Source organism: Grus americana, unplaced genomic scaffold (genome assembly GCF_028858705.1).
Source record: "Grus americana isolate bGruAme1 unplaced genomic scaffold, bGruAme1.mat scaffold_348, whole genome shotgun sequence".
In the NCBI taxonomy this organism is placed as follows: Eukaryota; Metazoa; Chordata; class Aves; order Gruiformes; family Gruidae; genus Grus; species Grus americana.
Window position 1 is genome coordinate 27,339 of NW_026561625.1, and position 21,043 is coordinate 48,381.

At 40.5% G+C, this 21,043-nt stretch overlaps 1 protein-coding gene across 1 annotated transcript in view; it reads right to left on the reverse strand.

Annotated features, from left to right (window-relative positions):
- Positions 1 to 21,043, reverse strand: part of LOC129200612 (ATPase family AAA domain-containing protein 2-like) — a gene marked incomplete at its 3' end in the record, with an annotated part of 55,446 nt that overhangs the window by 27,064 nt on the left and 7,339 nt on the right. Inside the window, 10 exon segments of the mRNA XM_054811923.1 lie at positions 12,537 to 12,851; positions 13,281 to 13,371; positions 14,586 to 14,745; positions 15,093 to 15,181; positions 15,885 to 16,059; positions 17,320 to 17,435; positions 17,658 to 17,766; positions 18,431 to 18,541; positions 19,549 to 19,657; positions 20,101 to 20,214. Coding sequence (XP_054667898.1) covers positions 12,537 to 12,851; positions 13,281 to 13,371; positions 14,586 to 14,745; positions 15,093 to 15,181; positions 15,885 to 16,059; positions 17,320 to 17,435; positions 17,658 to 17,766; positions 18,431 to 18,541; positions 19,549 to 19,657; positions 20,101 to 20,214 — 1,389 coding nt within the window.

Consider the following 21,043-nt stretch of genomic DNA (forward strand, 5'->3'; position numbering starts at 1 on the left):
CCTCCAATAGTCTCACACACTCACTTTTCACACTCTTCAGGCCCCAGGAGGGATCTCTTTCAAGGGAAGGCCAATAAGCAGTGAAGCCACATCTGGAGTGAAATCAAAGGAAGTGGAGTTAAAGAAAGCCCAGAGACTAAGCTGCTAGCTCGTGTATCCTGTGTTTACCCCAGACTCAGAAAAGAAGGAACAGAGAAATCATATACCATCTCATCATATAGCACATACCCCTCTTTCCTTTTTATCCACTCTCTTGAATAAAAGTCACAATCCCGCAGAGCTGAAGGGTTCTTTTCGCCACTTATTATGGGTGTGAAGCTGCCTAGTATCCCAATCATCGCTACAACCTAATCTGTCATGGAATAAAGCACAGGAGACAGCCTTCGGGCCCACACTTTTTTTTTTTCCTATTCAGCTACCGTGAGTATAGAAAATCACACAGCTGTGGGGCTTCCCACTGAAGACCTCAAAGCTCTTTACATATAAAAGGGAATTAAATCTTCATAACTAAGTCCCATTTTATCCTCCGCTACATAGGAAAGGAGATTCTTTATACCTCTCCCTTAATTTGCTGCTCAAGGGTAGTGTCTTTTTTGCCCACGGTAATCTAGCCAGTCTGAGAAGTACTGGTCTAAAATTATTGTGCAGAGCACAGACAAGATTATTCAGAGCAGGCACACAGAGAGGAAGCGTAGGAAGATTCTTGTGGTGGGTTGACCCTGGCTGGAGGCCAGGTACCCACCAAAGCTGCTCTATCACTCCCCTCCTCAGCTGGACAGAGGAGAGGAAATATAATGAAAGGCTTGTGGGTCAAGATAAGGACAAGGAGATCATTCACCAATTATGGTAATTTATTATCCATCAAAATCAGAGCAGGAAAATGAGAAATACAACCAAATCTTAAAACGTCTTCTCCCCACCCCTCCCTTCTTCCCAGGCTTAACTTCACTCCTGATTTTCTCTCCCTTTCCCCCCAGCGGCACAGGGGGACGGGGAATGGGGGTTGTGGTCAGTTCATCACACGTTATCTCTGCCGCTCCTTCCTCCTCACGGGGAGGACTCCTCACACTCTTCCCCTGCTCCAGCGTGGAGTTCCTCTCACAGGAGACAGTCCTCCACCAACTTCTCCAACATCAGTCCTTCCCACAGGCTGCAGTTCTTCACAAACTGTTCCAGCATGGGTCCCTTCCAAGGGGTGTAGTCGTTCAGGACCAGACTGCTCCAGCATGGGTCTCCCATGGGGTCATCAGTCCTGCCAGCAAACCTGCTGCAGCGTGAGATTCTCTCTCCACAGGGCCACAGGTTCTGCCAGGAGTATACTCGAGCATGGGCTTCCCACGAGTTCACAGCCTCCTTCAGGTGCCTCCACCTGCTCTGGCATGGGGTCCTCCATGGGCTGCAGGTCGATATCTGCTCCACCGTTAACCTCCATGGGCTGCAGGGGGACACCCTGCCTCACCATGGTCTTTTCCATGGGCTGCTGCAGGGGAATCTCTGCTCTGGTGCCTGGAGTACCTCCTCCCCTTCCTTCTTCACTGACCTTGGTGTCTGCAGAGTTGTTCCTCTCACATATTCTCACTCCTCTCTCTGGCTGCAAATGCTGCTCCTAGGTTGGGTTTTTTTTTTCTCCTTCTTAAATATCTTATCCCAGAGGCACTACCACCATTGCTGATGGGCTCGGCCTTGGCCAGTGATGGGTCTGTCTTGGAGCTGGCTGGCATTGGCTCTATCAGACACAGGGGAAGCTTCCAGCAGTTGCCCACAGAAGCCACTCCTGTAGACCCTTGCCTCTGAAAACCCTGTCATGCAAACCCAATAAAATTCTCCTAATGAAGACACCCGGAAAATGCTAAAATGGATGAAGAAATGTACTCTGCAAAGTTCCTTTGGCCTCTGTGAAAATGTATTGCCAGACTCCCACGTTCTGCAAATATGAAGAGTTTGCAGGTTCTTAGCCATGCACGCATCATTCCCTTTTTCCACATTGAAATCCTTTTGACTCCAGGGTGATTGGCTATCAAATACCTCCAACATTTTAAAGCTACAGATGCAAGGAATACTCAGTGACTAATTAACTGGTAATGCCAAGAACAGAGTTTTCATGTTAAGAGTCCTGGATCTTTCTATTGTACATATATATGTACCAAACATGTGCCTGAAACTTTCTCTAAGGTATGCTGTTATGGTTTAACCCAGCAGGCAGCCAAAACAACCACATAGCTGTTTGCTTGCTCCCCCCCCACCAGTGCGATAGGATAATCAGAAAAAAAGTAAAACTCATGGGTTGAAATAAAGACAGTTTAATATGACAGAAAAGGAAGATGATGACGATGATGATGATGAAGAAGAAGAAGAAGAAGAAGAAAAGAATTATTATTATTATTTATTATTATTGTGCTGGTTTTGGCTAGTATAATGTTCTTCATAGTAGCTACTATGGGGCTATGTTTAGGATTTGTGCTGGAAACAGTGCTGATAACACAGAGATGTTTTCGTTACTGCTGAGCAGTGCTTACACAGAGCCAAGGCCTTTGCTGTTTCTCACACCACCCCACCAGTGAGTGGGCTGGGGGTGCACAAGGAGTTGGGAGGGGACAGCTGGGACAGCTGACCCCACCTGACCAAAGGGATATTCCATACCATATGACATCACGCTAGGCATATAAATCTGGGGAAAGAAGGAAGGGGGGGACATTCAGAGTGATGGTGTTTGTCTTCCAAAGTATCCATTACGCATGATTGGCTCTGCTTTCCTGGAGATGGCTGAACACCTGCCTGCCAGTGGGAGATGGTGAATAAATTCCTTGTTTTGTTTTGCTTGCATGCACAGCTTTTGCTTTACTTACTAAACTGTCTATCTCAATCCATGAGTTCTCTCACCTTCACTCTTCCAATTCTCTCCCCCATCCTGCCGCAGCGGGGGGGAGTGCTTAGCTGCCAGCTGAGGCAAAATGATGGCAATAATGATAAAAGAATATACAAAACACATGATGCACAGCACAATTGCTCACCACCCTCGGACCACCGATGCCCAACTAGTTCTCAACCCACTGTCTAAACACCCAGCCAGCTTCCCCCAAGTTATATACTGTGCATGACATCAAATGGTATGGAATATGCCTTTGGCCAGTTTGGGTCAGCTGTCCTGGCCTTGTCTCCTCCCAGCTTCTTGTGCACCATCAGCCTCCTCGCTGCCAGGGCAGTATGAGAAACTGAAAAGTCCTTGACTTGGTGTAAACAAACATTGTCTAGCAACAAATGAAATATCAGTGTGTTGTAAACATTATTCTCATCCTAAATCCAAAGCACAGCACTATATCCACTACTAGGAAGAAAATTAACTCTATTCCAGATGAAATCAGGACAGATTTTCATCTTCTTTTTGTCCATCCTATATTTTCTTTTCCAGACTTGACACTTTTCCAGTTCTCTCTTATTTCATAAGAAAACTTCCATAAAGTGTAACTTCCTAGAGCAAATGATTGACCACTCCATTTGAAAGGGAAAGAGATGGACACATTTGAATGCATGAGGACCATGTGATTTGATAAAGATTAAATTGTTCAAGTATTAAGAACCTGCTTCAGACCTCACTTTGTCTTTGCGCTTCCATCCCTCTACACAACTTCTGAGAAGTCATTCTGGTTACACAGATATGATTCTACTCAACAATCGCTGCAAGAACAATGGGCATTGCTGGAGCACGTGCAAGGGATAAGAATTTCTTTTTCAGCAATTATCACTGATGCTACTTATAGGGTAGAATATTCTAAATGCATGTACAAGCCATGATATAAAGCTTTAGATCAGAGTGATTTATGGAGGAAGACGAGGCTTATTCTGAGAAATCTGTGAGATTCTGTCACATCTGTGAAACACAAAGGATACAGGAAAACAAAAATGGGGTAAGCTTCTAGAATTTCCATTACTATTCTAATGTGTGGCATTCATATTTCCTACATATGGGCCATATTAATCAAGGATCTTTAATTCTACTAAAAAGACTGCCATGAAATTAGTGGAAAAAAAATTCTCCTTCATGCGGCTCTCTACTTGCTGTTAAAACTCTCCATATTCAGCATTCAACTTCTTAGTGCAAGCAATTTGACAAGCTATAATGAGTCTTTATTGACAGTCTCCATCACTTTTCCTAATGCAAAAACATCTCCCTGGCAACACTTCCAACTCCTCAGATACAGGTGTGTGAAAGTAGATTTCAAATGAAGATAAAGTTCCTTAGTCTGATAAAAAAGTTTAAACTTCAGGATCACCTCCTTCTCTGCAGTACAGCACACCAGATACAGTAATGTCCATTCTGCAAGTAGAATAGTGAAACGAAAAAATCATTACAAAATACTAATTCATTGAGCTTGAAGAGTCTTTTAAACATTCTAGGGTTAGTGAATTTCCTAACATCTCATAGATTTGGGGGAGAATTTTTCTTGTATTTCTGGCAGACTATGCCTGGATTGTAAAAGCACAGAAGTTTAATGTTCAAAGCTTTAAGCCACGTGAGCCAAGAGGCAAAGAGTTCCACAGGGGTTGTTCAATAAATGTTTCCGATTTATCTATATCAAGTCAAGACAACATTGATGTCTGAAGGTTATTATTGAATGCCACTGATCACTCTTGGTTTCTTTCTCATAAACATTCATTCATTTTCTCATAAACATTTGTATGAATGAAATTTAAGTGTATGGTAAAAAATGATAAATAAAGTTGATATAAAAATCACCAATATCCATTCTTAATCAACCTTTATAGCCATCCAGCTCTATCCACCATCATTTCTCTACATATTTCTTCACAATGATGTTTTTAGCAGAGGCCCAGCCCATAAACTCCCCAGTTATTCTAAAACTTCTTATTATGAAAACAGAGTACTGCTTCTTATAAAACATGACATAACAAAATAAATCTGAAGATCCCAATCGTGTATGTTCTCAGCAAAGTTTTGCTGGTAATGTGAACAAGCATTTTCCACTTTAAGCCTCGGGTTAAGAAAGCACTAAAGCTCATGCTTATTTTCATCTATATTCAGGAAAGCATTTATTGAGTCTAACTTTCAATATCTCAAAGGGCTTGGAGGACATAACTTATTCTAGTGATAGTCCTACATTGTCTTTCTACCAGTAATTTTCTTCTCAATCAGAGTATCACTCTTAAAAGTTAGGTTCCTTGATATAAAAGACTTGACTTTAAGAACTCCTCGGTAGTTTCTCCTGAACTGTTTTTAGCCTAGTTTTTAAAACTTCTCTAAATTAACTAGGCTTACTGCAGTTATGTTGTCTGCCTGTATACCTATGACAGGTTTTTGGTCCCTCATATATCTATATGCACAGAGGACACAGCAGCTCTTTTTAGGGTGAATTACCATTTGCTCTTCCTTGTTTCTACAGAAATAATTTATGGTGTGCCCTTTATCTCCTTTCTCCATATACAAAGCAGCATCTAGAGAGATACAGGAAAATCCCATTCATAGGGTAGTGATGATTGTATTGCTTACAATAAAGAAATTCAATTTACTTGCCAGTTGTTGTTCTGTGAACATACGGTGGGAAGAAAACTGAACCATGCGATGTTTTAGCAGAAGTATGTAGTAAACACAGCACATGTAGCAAGGGATACAACAATCTGGCATTTCTGCTTATTCCCAATGTAGCATTGCTGCACATTCACAACCTACAAAACTGCTGAAAATCAGGTTGTTAGTCCTGGTACTCACAGGACTGTTGTTTAGAACCGATTCTAACGCACCTTCACTCTTACTGTCATCACTGCAATACACGTAGTACCTGACTTGACTACAATCATAGAATCACAGAATGGTTTGGGTTGGAAGGGACCTTAAAGACCATCTAGTTCCAACCCCCCTGCCACGGGCAGGGACACCCTCCACTAGACCAGGTTGCCCAAAGCCCCATCCAACCTGGCCTTGAACACTTCCAGGGAGGGGGCCTCCACAATCTGTCTGTCAGACCCAATAAAAAAACTTCAGCACAGCCTCCTTTTTAAATATACGTTACCTCAAATGTTTCAAGTTAAATTTGTGCATATGCATTTTTCCTGGACTGGAAGAATATTTTTTAACATGAGTATACTTAGGCGCTTATAGAGGAGAGAATCTCAGCTTTACAAAGCAAGCAAAGTTTAAATATTTTGGAAAGCCTATGTGGGTTTTAAAAGTACCACCCAACGTATCCCTGATGGTGATTTAAACTAGCTATAAATAGATTACACTTAAAATAAGAAAGGCTATTTGTAAAAGTTTGCATAAGTGTCTTTCTGTTAAATTTATGTAGATAGAAAGTTGAAATATAAATAAATTGAAGAGAGAAGACTTCAGGCTGTATCACTAATCATTGACTTCTAGGATGTTTTAGGAGCTTTTTATTGTAGATGTGTGCAATGCAAGGATATAGATGTTATTCACATAAAATACTTGCCTTTTTAAGACCCCATTTCATCTATTATCTTCTAACGATACATTAACAAAGTCCCGCTGTAGTCTCCCAAGCTGATGCACTGCAACAGGAGTTTATAATTTCATCATGCACAACAGGGCCTCATAGCTATGGGATCAGGAAGACCTAACTGTTTTCATACAAGGAAGAAACTCTTTTTTTCCCCTCCTCCGAGAGAATTATAGCTCTCTTATTCATATTCTCTTGTAAAGAAAAAAACTATTTCTCATTTTATTCAGGTTTCTCTTTAAAAACCCATAACGAAAACAGGCTTCACAATTGGGTTTTATTTAGTGATGCAAACCTCCACAATCAGCTGAAGGTAAGGATCCACGTAATACCTGTTCAGCTGACGGAATGCTGAAATATGAACATTTTCTAAACTTGCCCCAAAATCTATAGCCCACATTCTCCCTCAAAACACTCAGATTTCATTATTCATTATATTACTTCATTCCCTGAATAGCTGTCTTTATCTACATATTTTTCCTACCCAGTTGATATACGCAAGTGTAATTCCTTGGCTTACTCCTTTAGAATCATTCCCAGTGATTCACCTTCTGCTCGCCATGACCTGCATCTTGCACGGGTGTCTTGTGGAACCCATCCACGTGGTGAAAGAGGAAAGACAACCATCCATGCAGGGGTGCCGTCCCCCAGGGTTCTACCCTACTGACCTTCTATTTCAGGCAATGATATTGACAAGCATTAAAAGGGAGAAAAATCAATTTCACAGTGAAGGAAAAAATATTGCAACATTAATGCAACCATATAGCAATGTTCAGCACAATCAGTTATGGGAGAAGAAAATTATTTTATTTTAAAACAAAACAAGTTTTGCTCATACAGCCAAGCCCTCACATGCACTGAGATGCCTATGTCCAAGCAGACTGTTCAGCATTCAGGTACAAGACATACATACTCAGTGGTTTGGCCAGAATTTCTTTAATAACACAAGAGAGCAAGGGGCTCTGGCTATCGAGCCTTCATTACAACTGGTTGGTTTTTCTTAGGTAGGAGACCACGTGCTGTTTTTTGACCTAATAATGATTAAGAAAATCTGCGCATCTGTGCTTTTCAACTTCTGTGAATTTTCTTTAGTCTCCTGATGTGGGTATGTTAGGTGTCCAACTCCGTTCTCTATCTTTTTGTCATTATTTCTTAATGACTTGAGTATGTTCTAGTCTGGGTGCAGGCTGTCTCTTATCTTAGGCTCTTCTGTGTTTTCCTAGAGTGGGTGTCCTGAGAATTTGCCTGCTGATGTGCTGTGATCTTGGTGATGCCAGTAACCCAGTGTCACCAGCACCTGCCACTCTCAGAGACTTTCTTCTCTTCCTTCTGCATCTGGACATTCCCCTTCATTCTCCATTCACATCAATTTTAGCATTTCTACATTTCACAGCACTACGAATCTCTACAACAAGATTTGCCCCTGCAGCTTGAGAGACATGCTTCAGAGCAACATCACTGTCAGAGAACACCTTGAGAGGGGCTGGTGGTTTCAGAAGAACCTGAAAGGGGAACTGGGTTCAGAGTATTCCCCAGAAACGAAAAAATTCTGGGGAAAAAAAAATCTTGTCTGTGCACATAGACCCCCTGCTGATCACAGGCATAGACTGAGATTAGATAAAGCCCATTTAATGCATGTTGCTTTTGTGAGGTTTGTTTCTGACCAGTAACACTAATTTGTGTTTGTTTTTTTAATCACAGATTTAGCTGAGCAGAAATTAAGAGGGAAAGCTAACATTCATTATTACTATAATCAAACAAACCTGCTTACAAAGCAAATGCTTGGTAGTAGTTTACTATCCCTCTCATCTTTAAAACCTCTTTACCTGACATGATCAAGAGATATTCAACATATCTTGATTGATCCTCTGACATGGACTTATATAAGATACAATCTCACTGACATATTTACTTACAAATAAATATTATGTTAGTTTCTGCAAAATTTTGTGGTACCTTGTCTCATTCATTAAACATCCACTTATTTGCAAGAATCTTCCTAGTGTATGAACATTGTTTGGACCCCAAAAATCTCATGAATAGCATAAAATTTCAAACAGCCAAATCCATAAAATATTTTATATTCATCTCTCAACATAACAAAATCTAACAAACTCCTGTCTCAGTAATTACCATGCCCTCAGGCTTTACTGTTTTACCACCCAGTGTTTTAAATTAATGCCCTATTCTGCATTAAAGGAAAATCATCACAGATACAATTCTACTCCATTTCCATTAGGTCAATTAACAAAGGTCTTGATTAGATAGGAATTGCACCTTTGAGAGGTCTTTCCACCTGGTCTGCTACAATTCTGAGAAAACTTAGTATTACCAATAAGATTAAACTTCCCTATACTCTGGTTAAGTATATGTATATGTATACACACATAGATTATCAACTGATTGTTAATATATGTCATAGGACAATATCAACAATCAGTAGATAATCTATGCGTGTATATTCACATGTAAATGGCCAGCACTCAGTAATCCCTTGCATTTCACAAAATGATGAAGTCAAAAAATCCCCCAAATATTCTCTATCATTATAAAAACAGTGACATATATTTTTCTGCTTTGTGTGCACATGCTCTCTACACAGCATAGCATCTAAAGCCTCGGCCTTCAAAAAATAGTCTGCTCAGAAGTTTCTCAAAAATTAGACAGGAGCTGTGGGATCCATGCTGTACAAATGATTGTGATAGTTATAAAAGTCAGTAGAATGAATAATGTGAATATACTTACATGTTCCTATAAAAGCACAGACTTGTAACAGGAGAAGCACATAGATAGTGCCATTCACATAGGATATAAATCAGATAAAAGGATTTTTGAAAGTGGATCGGGCTATATGTGATTTTAGGTACAACGTATTACTAATGGACACCTATAGATAAGATAATAGCACAACACAGAGTGAGGTAGGCTTCCTATAAGCTTCATCTGTGGCACGTACCTTACATGCAATTAGTTTTCACCTATTGTCTCAAGACAATCCTTGCTGGACAACTGTGATTTATTACTAAGCACTGGTTTTTTGATTTGTGGCAGGCATTTGCTCCTTTGTTTTGTTGCCAAGCTTAAGTCAGGAGGTAGCTATAATCCTAAAATGGAGTCCTGTAGTAAAAATTAAATCAAATAAAAAATAAAATTATCAATGAATCACCCCAACCACTGGGGATTTTACAAAAGTCAGTGATAATACAGATGTTTTCATTTGTTACCAATGGAGGGCTTAATAAGATTTTAATCAGACAAGAGAGCCATATGCTTTTTGACAGGGCGCAGCAGGCTAAAGTACAATTTAAAAGATCATTTACTTCACAGTTAATTCATCTCTTTTAACTGTTAACAGTGCAAAATATACTGTTGTGGTGGGTTGACCCTGGCTGGGGGCCAGGTGCCCACCAGAGCCGCTCTCTCACTCCCCTCATTCACTAGACAGGGGAGACAAAGTATGATGAAAAGCTTGTGGGTCGAGATAAGGACAGGGAGAGATCACTCACTAATTATCGTCACAAGCAAAACAGACCGAACTTAGAGAGGGAATTCATCTAATTTATTACTAGGCAAAACAGAGTAGAGGAATGAGAAATAAAATCAGATCTTAAAACACCTGCCCCCACCCCTCCCATCTTTCCGGGCTCAACTTCACTCCCGGCTTCAACCTTCCCCCTCCTCAGTGGCACAGGGGGACGGGGAATGGGGGTTACGGTCAGTTCATCACACGTTGTTTCTGCCGCTTCTTCATCCTCAGGGGGAGGACTCCTCTCATCGTTCCCCTGCTCCAGCATGGGGGTCCCTCTCATGGGAGACAGTCCTTCACGAACTTCTCCAACATGAGTCTCTCCCATGGGCTACAGTCCTTCAGGAACTGCTCCAGCGTGGGTCTCTTCCATGGGGTGCAGACCTTCAGGAACAGACTGCTTTAGCGTGGGTCCCCCACGGGGTCACAAGTCCTGCCAGCAAACCTGCTCTGGCGTGGGCTCCTCTCTCCACGGGTCCACAGGTCCGGCCAGGAGCTTGCTCCAGCATGGGCTTCCCACGGTCCACAGCCTCCTTCAGGTGCCTCCACCTGCTCCGGCATGGGGTCCTCCACGGGCTGCAGGTGGAATCTCTACACCCCCTCATCCTTCCTCCATGGGCTGCAGGGGGACAGCCTGCTTCACCATGGTCTTCACCACGGGCTGCAGGGGGATCTCTGCTCTGGCGCCTGGAGCTCCTCCTCCCCCTCTTTCCTCACTGACCTTGGTGTCTGCAGAGTTTCTTACATCTTCTCACTCCTCTCTCCGGCTGCAAAAGCTCTCTCTAACTGGTTTTTTTTTTTTTTTCTTAAATATGTTATCACAGAGGCGCTGATGGGCTCGGCCTTGGCCAGCGGTGGGCCCATCTTGGAGCCGGCTGGCATTGGCTCTGTCAGACACAGGGGAAGCTTCTAGCAGCTTCTCACAGAAGCCACCCCTGTAGCCCGCCCCACTACCAAAACCTTGCCATGCAAAGCCAACACAACTGTCTTACAAGTCTGTGAGATATGCTTTTATAAAACATCTAAGTATCCTCATCAAATAGAAGTGGCTCTTCATAAAACAAGTAACTATTTGCAAAGTTACATCAACAACTAGTTAACTAGTTGTCATCAAATATTACAAGATTAAGCCTCTTCTAATTAGAGGCATTTAGAGACAAACATATAACTAATGTTATACCTAATAAACGACCCCCTGCAATGTACTCATTGTTTTGTAAAGATAAGAAACTCCACTAAAAACTGGGACGAGCTCACCAGTTCCAAGAAAACACCTCCCTTGAAAGCAACACATCCCCACGTGCTCCTGAGAAACCCTGCAAAAAGAGCTTCTACATGTACTTTCCAACCAGAATGGGCTACAGGTGCATTTTGTAGGAGCATACAGCTGGGAAGAGTTAGGATATAAACATTTTAAACAACAATCCAACAATTTTTCTGAATGCTGCTAAATATCATGAATAGCCCCAGATTTATTTTTCTAAGAGAAAAGAAAGGGAACAACTTTGGTGGTTCCTAGACACCTGAAAAACCCAACAAGGCCACTTCTTTCTGGGGCAGGTTCCCGCACTGGAAGCGAGGGAATTAAGCGAGTGCGATGGCCACAAACTTCCATTTGTGTAGGACTAGTGAGTCAGAATATACAGACCAACACACCTGCTCAATAAGGCTCCTCACAGATCACTGAATGAGTAGATAATGGAAGGCAGACAACAGAGAAGGGATGCAATTACCAGTCCCCTAGCCTCTCTGCTTTTGTTTTGTTGGTGGATTTCTGCCTCTGTTTTACCAATGCTAACCTATCTCCTGGCTCTACTGGGAGTCATCCTGGTAGGATAGTCTCCAGAGATTAGCATAACTAACTATTAACAGATTTCCATTAATCAAGAGTGGAGTGAGTTTATCAATTTCTTTGCTCTCACCAACTGACAGAGTAAACCTGATCAGGGCTGATGCAGTCAGGGGTGTGAGCTCACGTATGCTAAGCCAAGTCCCAAAGTACACACTACTAAACCATTCTCATCTCCTGTACAAGTGTACAGTGTGATCCACAAACATTTAAGTTAAGAGACTATGGCTAAAAAAAAAATCACGATAGCTAAAACAGTATTTGGCTTAAACCGCTTATGCTTGCATTGTGGTCCTGACATTCTTCAGACAGGAATTAGAAGCATTCATGTAAAAATACCTTTTTCCCCTCTATTTCAATAATTTGAAAGAGGTGCCTCATACTTTAAACCTCAGATCCATCTCTACAAATGATAAATATGATGTTAGCTACTGTCAGAAACAGGGTGCTGTAGTAGAGAACACATAGTTCTCTACGGCCTATTGTGAGTCATTCACAGCTCCCATCCAGCACTTCAGTTTAGAATCCAGACTAAAACCTATCCACGATGTTCCTGAAATAAAAGCATGCACATGCATATTCTGAAATTCTGCTGTCATTATGGCCAAGAGGTTTGTGTATATTGATTGCACAAATGAGAATTTTTTGCTTTGACAGAATTTTAAAGTAGTGAAAGTTATTGTTATACCTGGCTGTTGGTCCTTCTGTAGTGCAAACTCTGCGTGGGGAAATACTCTCTGCAAGGCTTGTAAAATTCTTGCTAACGTGTTTTCAAGCAGTGGTTTTGAAACAGATGATAGCGCTCGCCCAGGTGAAGCCACAGCCCTCTGTGAAGCTGGAACAGTCTTCTGCATAGCCATGACAAAATCCTTTGCTGTTATTTTGATAGAAGCAACATCTAACTGCAGTTTCTCGCTACTTTTGTATATCTGAGGATAGCGGCGGTGCAAAGCACAGAGGGCAGCTTCAGCACATAAGGATTTAATATCAGCACCACAGTACCCTAACAAAGAAAACAAGAATCAAATGTTACATCAGTCTCAGGCAACACAGAAGTCAAGGCCAAGGTTCCCCAAGCGCAACACTGAAAGACTTTGTATGCGGCCAAAAATTAACAGTTTAAGAGCGAATGTAAAGAGTTACTGCACTGCAGAGAAGTTTTGTTACGTGGCTCGCAGCCTGATATCCTGCGCTTATTAAGCAGCCCCCTAATCAAAACTTTGCTCCCAGCGAAGATGCCCAAAACCCATTCAACGTTCTGAGAGACAAAAAGAAAATTAAAAGAAAAGAAGCATCTAACTTTCTTTGCTCCCACGGCGTGCCAGCCGCCTCACTCTGCAGCAAGGTGCAAGAGCTCGAGTACTGCCTGCTACAAGCTCAGATTCCTTCGGACTCAGTCCCATGCAGTAACTCACTGTATTTTCAAACTTACCAACACATTTTTCAGCTAGCTCTTCAAGAAACATGTCCGATGGCTTTGGGGTCCAATCTCGTGTGCGAATCTTGAAAATCTCTTTTCTAGCCTGGAAATAAAATGGTCGCATTTTAGTTTGTCCAAAGTTTTCTCTTCAAAAATCCCCAAACCAACACAAAACCCCCCACACCCTCACATTAATACAAATACTTGGTTTATCTGCTAAACTTTTAAGTATTTTACAGTTCGATTAATACGCTCTCTGCTTTTGCAGAGTAATTGCTACAATTACTACAAAGACGAACAATAATTATGACTCAAACTACTGTCACTGATCCAGAAAATGTCAAACGTTGCCTATCTTCATCTCCGATCTTAGCAAGATCTTTTATTTAAGTATTCCCTGGTACACAGTTTAATTACGGCAGATTTCTAGAATTCTTCCACAGTAGGGAATCATATATTGTATGTGTTTCACGGCACCTCCTCTCCTGTTCCTGAAAGGAGATAAAAACTGGAGACAAATGTTTCTGTTAAATATGCTGTTTAGTGCACTTTTACTAGCCTTCAATCATAGCCAAATTAAAACACACAAGACCAGGGTTCCACACTATCTTCCTCCCCATATTTTTTGGTTGCTATACACCTACTTTTTCATTGCTTAGCTATCGCCATTGAACTAGAAGCTTCCCAAGCCCCACACCTGTCCAGCGTACCTCGCATCTTTGTCCAATAAGAAGTTACCGGTAAGAATGTCAGATCCCAAAATACTTCCCTCCCAGGATACGCAGCCTGGGAATGATCCAGCACAGGTACATCCACCAGCCATTCGTAAACCAAGAACTGAGAGCAAGACCACTTCAGGATGAAAGTGTCTAAGTGGATTAAGTCAGTCAGCAAACATGGACAGATTTGGGAATGGAAAAAAATTCAATCGCTCCAGCACCAGCCTTGAGAAACGTTTTTGTTTGCAAAAAGGAATTCTTGTGCGCACACCATTTCTTTCATTTTCAAGATGAGATAGCAGTAATTTACAGCTAATTGGGGCATTCATTCTTTCTTACATGTTTCAGTGACTAGCAGCATCCCATTTTCTTGGCTGGTCACAGTGAAACCAAAACTAATTACAGAACTAACTACTTGTGGAAATCCTCTTAATGGTATATATTCAGTACCGGATCTGCCCTCCACAGTCTCTCTTTTGCCCAAGTTGTCCAACACTGGGTTTGACTTTAACTGCTCTGTAATCCTGCATTGTTACGTGGTTTTGTTATAAAGAGGGACTTTGTCACATGAGCATTAAGGTTGAGTTTAAGTTCTGACCTCTTTATTTGGCAAGCTGAAGAGGAACTCTCGATCAAAGCGGCCGGGTCTTCGTAAAGCAGGATCTATAGAATCCAGCCTGTTGGTGGCTCCAATGACCACAATCTCTCCTCTGCTGTCTAAGCCATCCATAAGGGCCAGAAGAGTTGACACAATAGAGCTAACAGAAAAAATATAATCTTCATTCACTGGTTTAGTAAATTTTGTTACATTCTACGCAATCTTCTGCAATGACCACTCAAAAAGGACAGGCTTTTCTTGATGAGACGCCGATTAGCGAAAGACTTAACTTAGGACATAACAAAACCAGTAAGCTAACACAGGCCTTGTGCTGATATCAAGCTGAGTGAATTGGTTTCAGTTATTGTTTGAAAATCATCTGAATTTTAGTAGCATTGAATTACTAGTTTTCAGGATAAATTAATGTATCACATAAAGTTAAACAGGTTGTGGTGGCCTTTTCACAAAGATCAAGCAGCTTCTATGTAGATACCAAAAATGTACTACCTATGAATTTGGTCTTGTTCACTGGACCGCACAGGAGCAAGGCCATCTATCTCATCGAAGAAGATAATTGAAGGTCGCATCTGGTAGGCCTCGAATGAAAACAGAGGAATATGGACATAAGTAAACCGGGACTATTTTAAAGAGAAAATGCATTAAAAATGTTTTGGTTGGGAAGTCACTGGAACTAGATCTTTCAGACTGGCATCAGGGATCTCTACTAATTGGGCTAATGGAGTGAGGGGCACGAGTAACAGAAGACGGCAGCTTGTGTCAAGCCACTGAGACCGGGTGACAGGAAACAAATCAGAGCAGTAGTTTTTACAGCTATTTGGCAACCGCCGAGAACAGAGCCGAGACTTAATTCAATTACAGGTTCTGAAAGCAAGCTTCCATGAGGAATTTAAATGACTATGCCGTCAGCCTGTCATCTGTTTCCCTCGGATCTAAAGCCACCGTCCATCTCTTGCCTCTTGAAACCCTTTTTGTGGCTGTTTTGGTTTGGGTTTGGTGGGGTTTTTTTGTTGATGGTTATTTTTGGGGTTTTGGTGGGTTTTTTTTGAGGTGGGTAGCAGGGGTTTGCTTTGCGAGGTTTTCTCGTTTTATTAATCTTCCCTAATACATCTCAAGATTTCAAGCCCGTAAAAAAACCACTGAAAAAGGAAACACTAACAAGCCCATTTCAGTGGAAAGAACTGACAAAAACCAAAAAGGAGTGAGTTGTTCTTAAAAATACTGACCACAGAAGATTACAGTTACCACTCGGACAGAACACACAGCACGTTTCAACCTTACCTGATCAAATAATAACCGAAGCTGTCGTTCAGATTCCCCCGCCCATTTACTCAGGCAGTCGGCACCTTTTCGCATAAAAAAGGCTATTCTCCTCTCACCTTGGCTGCACTCATTAGCAAGCGCACGAGCAACCAGTGTCTTTCCAGTCCCTGGCGGACCATAGAATAGACAGCCTCTGCAATTATTAAAAAAAAAAAAAAAAAGAAAGAAAGAAAAAGAAGAAAAGATTCATATAGGATGGAAAAGTATCTATTACAGTCCTCATCCCTAAACCACACCCCTCTTCTCTCCTAACCAAAACACTTTGTGTATAAGATCGCGGTAACAGCTGAAGTGTGAGAAAAGTGAAAAGAGATGGAAGTTTTGTGTTCCTACACAATTCAACAAGGCAGTAAACGCAACAAATAAAGAGGATAATGGAGACGTACAAACCTCGAGAAAAGATCCTAGTGTCCCGGAAGGACACTTCCAAAACTGCTGACAAACTACCAGGGGTGGTTACAGCACGGTGGAGCCAAACCAGAACAAACTTCAGCGCAGAATCTGAGACTTGGCTAACTTATGATACGCTGCATATAAATGCTTGTTTTCACAAAAGGCAAGATTTGCTAGTAAAGCATTTCATTCTCCCTTAAAAAGCTTGAAGTTACTGGATTTGGTCTCCCAGGCCATCCATTGCTGATGATAAATGAGGTGGAAGTCTAAACCTGGGAGAGTATTCTGCATTTCCAGATAAATACAGCCATCAACTAGAAAAGCCAATACACTGCTGTTTCAAAAAGAATTTCAATGAATAAAGAAGCAAACCCACTGGAATATTGTCTTTTCATTATTTGTAATACTTTTAAAGTTACTGAAAGCAAAGAATTTAAAGTCATATTTCACTATACCATAATCGAACTGCGCTGATCAAGAATATATAAAGCTAACAATTAAATCTCTAATAATGTCATAATGCAGAACTAATTTAGCTGTGTAAAAAGTGGTCAGATCCTTACTTTAGCCCAAGCACGACAAACACGGCAGGGTTCTAGTTGCAAGTCCTGTCAATTCTAAAATGTATCCTTAATCACTTGAACAAAAAGACAGTTGGTGGGAGAGACAACTGGACTTCCAAGCAACAAATTACAGTTGACTACCAGTAGATGATTCCTTCTTGCTTATAAACTAATCAAGCGGACGTGGACATCGAACTCAAACCAAAAATGACTCAGCCCCACCTTTTAAAGGCAAGACACTTTTAAAGTATACTCTCACCACACGGTACATCTTTGAACCTACATATGTTCTGGATTCTATCCGTTTTTACTACTGCCAAAAAGCCCCATCAACATTACTGAAAATTCTGAAGCGTGGAAACATATTGATACCTCAGTTGAATATTCTCCTGAAAATGGGTGAATTAGAATTCATAGTTTTAAACAATATCTGTTACCTTGGAGGTTGAATTTTGAATCTCTCAAAGACTTCTGGGTAAAGCAGTGGAAAAACGACCATCTCTTTTAAAGCTGAAATGTGGTCAGAAAGACCACCCACACCATCAAATCGCACCTAAAAATAAATTCAACGGAACACGTTTTATATGTTAAAGAAAGCTGCAACCTTGATGAGGTTCCATCAGAAAGTACATGTCAGCACAAAGGAAATGTTCTGGGCAATTTTCAAATTGCTGGAGAGAAAACTGTAAACCAAGGTAGCCGTAGACAGCACGTTATTGAAAGCTTTCAGAAACACTGGAAACATCTCACGACACAATGAACTAAAATTACTTACTGAACAATCTATTTGCATTGGATCAACATCAGCCAGACTTGCTCCAATTGTCATTCGATCCTTGTGAATTCCCTGTAGCTCATCTTTTCGAAAGTTTAGTGGAAGACACCTGATTTGAATTAAGGAGAAAGAGAAAGGCACTTTCTAACTTGGGATGCAGCTAGCTTTTTGCTTTTATAACGATGGCAAGTGAATGCAGAAGACCTTATAAATGAGATAAACTTCCTAAATAATTAAATATTTGTTCAAATTGGTTTACATTTAATGTCCGTGAGTAAAAAAAGGAAAATGGTCACTCCAGACATTAAACTGCGTTAATTATTTTAATAACTCTTAGCACTTCTAAATATCCATGCCAGACCACACAGCATATAGAGGAAGGCAAGCTTCAAACAACTTACTCCATATGTGGAGACCGTGACCTGACCTTGATTTGTGTGACGGAAGAACTCCTCAAAACACACTGACATCTTTCAAAGATTTTTTCGCTTCTACATTCAAAGACTTACAGCCCAAGGGGCTACTTATTTCAGTGTGGATTAACATTATAAAGGCTGGCCACTACTGCTGGTCCTTCCCAAGGACTTTGGGATCCATGTGCCAGAAGACACACGTGTCTGAGAGACATTGGGCTGAAAACTTATTTATTAGATTGTTATTAAAATAGTTTTTAGAAATTGTACAAGATAAAGTGGATAACACTTCACAGTCAGGCAGATGCAAACTCCCCCCCAAATAGATTTCTCCCTCCCCTATTCTCCAATTTCATTAACCTTCTTAAATTTCTGTTATGGCTGCGCTTCCTATGTCTCTCAAAACGCTCTTCGTCATCAGATGGGGATGAAGAGGATGTGGAATCTGTGTTGTGGACTGCGTGTCTCCGTCTGCAAACATTTAAACAAACAAGTAAAACATTAAAGTACACGCTAAATAGTATCAAAACTTAAGTGAATTCTGTCTCAGAATTTACTTTGAGATCTATTAAGTTTCCAGATCATTGTACTCCTTTTGAATCTGATTTCAAAGTATATGACATGATTTTCCTTGTGACAGTAAAATTTAATTTTTCTGAGGAAGGTAAAATGTTTAACTATTTTTAAAAGAAATTTCATAAAATAAATTACTCATTTTGTCCAATCTCTCTCTCACACACACACATAAATGGAGTTTCACTTAGCATTACATATCCACTCTGTGAAACATAAACCTTTTTAACTTGTTTACAAATTTGGCTTCAAAAACCTTTCCTTCCGTAACTATCTGCTTTCAAAGACGCTGAACAAAGTGCTCATATCTAGCAAGAGACAGCATTCTGCATGCTCTAACTGCTTACAGGATCCAAAACCTCTTTGTCATTACTACTGTAATTCATAATTTATAATTTCATTTAGCATTTTTCTTGTTTAAGGATAGTTTCATACAGAATCATTAGCTGATTTCAGACAGAAACCAGAATCAGTATTTGACTGATTAAAAAAAAAAACAAAACAAATCCATTAAAACTTCCATACAGGTTCTCCCTCTAACTAAATTATCTTCAGTTTTAAGAAAATAATTGGTATTCTTCAAGATGAGTCTCAGATTTTCAGAGAGAGATTCTGGCTTCGGTTCAAGAACAAAAGAATTGCAGCTACGTAATCTCAGCACAACCTCCGGAATTACCTTATCAGTGACCACCAATACTGCATTTTAAAATACCTAATGGCTAATATAAAAAGTACAGTTTACACTCTCAATATTTTTTTTTTCTTTATACCCTCGGACTACCACAGCGATAATCACACTATTAATCTGTAATTACCACCAATCCAATCACCCTTGAAAGCATTATTCGGTAATGTGAGCAACAGCACTATTGATAAGTAAGAACTATCACTAACCATATACCAACCTGTTAGCTCTTTTGCAGCAAGAGCCTTCTGACTGAGCACTTCTAAATGAGTATCTCTGTCTGACAGGTGAAGACCGGCCCGAAAAATCTCTCTTACGTTGTCTTGGTTCTGTTGAAAGCAAAGAATTTAGAATAATGTTACAAACAAGGTTCAGAGAAAGCAGGATAGTGGAGGAGGTAGAAAATTTCAGGGGAAGTTTCAAGTGATTTGGGGGGGGGATTTTTTTTTTTTTTTAAATCAGTGCACAGTAGAAGGGAAAAAACACACACTTGTGTTTTAAGGAGAACTGAAAGCCACAAGAGTAAGATTATCAAGTCTGCTTAATTACTATTCTTTCAAGGATACACAGGCCTTTTTTTTATTGAAAAACAACAACCAGTATGCCAAATGGCAAAGGAATACAATGTGCACAGGCTACATGCATTTAATAAAATTTACTTGCAGAATGAAGGTAAGAAATTTAAATAGAAGTTGAGTGGGTATATATTTCATTAAAAAAAATTGTCTGTGCAAGGAATTAGGTCTTAAGAGAAACTGTGCATATAACCTACTTTCCAATGGAGCTTGATAGCGCTCAACAGTTTTCCTCTGTCGAAAGTCATAACGCTTTCGAGTGTCTTCACCGTCATCATCATCTTTCTCTTCACTTTCTTCTGATGAAACTACTGTACATTGACATAACGTTAAACTGTTTAAGTACTGTTGCAAATGATACTAAATTCAAAATGCACTCCACAGATGCCTATAGGTTTTACTATTACCTTCATGTTAATGACGATAGATCTGAAAACTGGCAAAACCTTACGACCAATTTATGCAAGAGGCATTCCAGAAATTACAAAACACAGAGGAGCGTACATATAGATACTGTTCTGTGCTCGCTGAAATTGCTGGGTGACTTCTCATCAGCCTTACTAACACCAATTCTGTCATCTTGCTTAGCTAAGATGCAGCTCCTATGAAAACCGCTATTTCAGAAAGTCATTTCTTGTTATTTTGAGAAAGCGTTTCAAGGAAATGTTTTTAATATTCTACAGTGGTAAGACTATAGCTCCAAGCCCTAGCTCTGCCACAGATTACGTGAGCAATAATGGGCAAGTCTCAGGTTTGAACTTCCCCAATCAGAAAATAATGTCAAATGCATACAGTTTATGCCACTAGCTTCTGCAAAGTAACTTCATGTTTTTTTCATGAAAGATGGTAAGAATGCAACAACCAGAGTATAATTACCTAGCAGGTTCCTAGTAACACCCTCTCACATTAATAGCTACACACCGGATGAGGAATGTACATGCTCTGTTCACCTCCCTGCTCACTAAAATTAAGTACGTTTGATTCCTTGGAAAGCACTAAGCTTTATTTCTTCCCCCTAAAATGTCACACTGCTTTCTGAATGCAAGATAAGTTACACAAGATAACGTAGACAGCACATGGAAAAGTGAAAAATTATTTTGGCATCACTACTATCCCCAGTCCATGGTTCTCCAACACTCC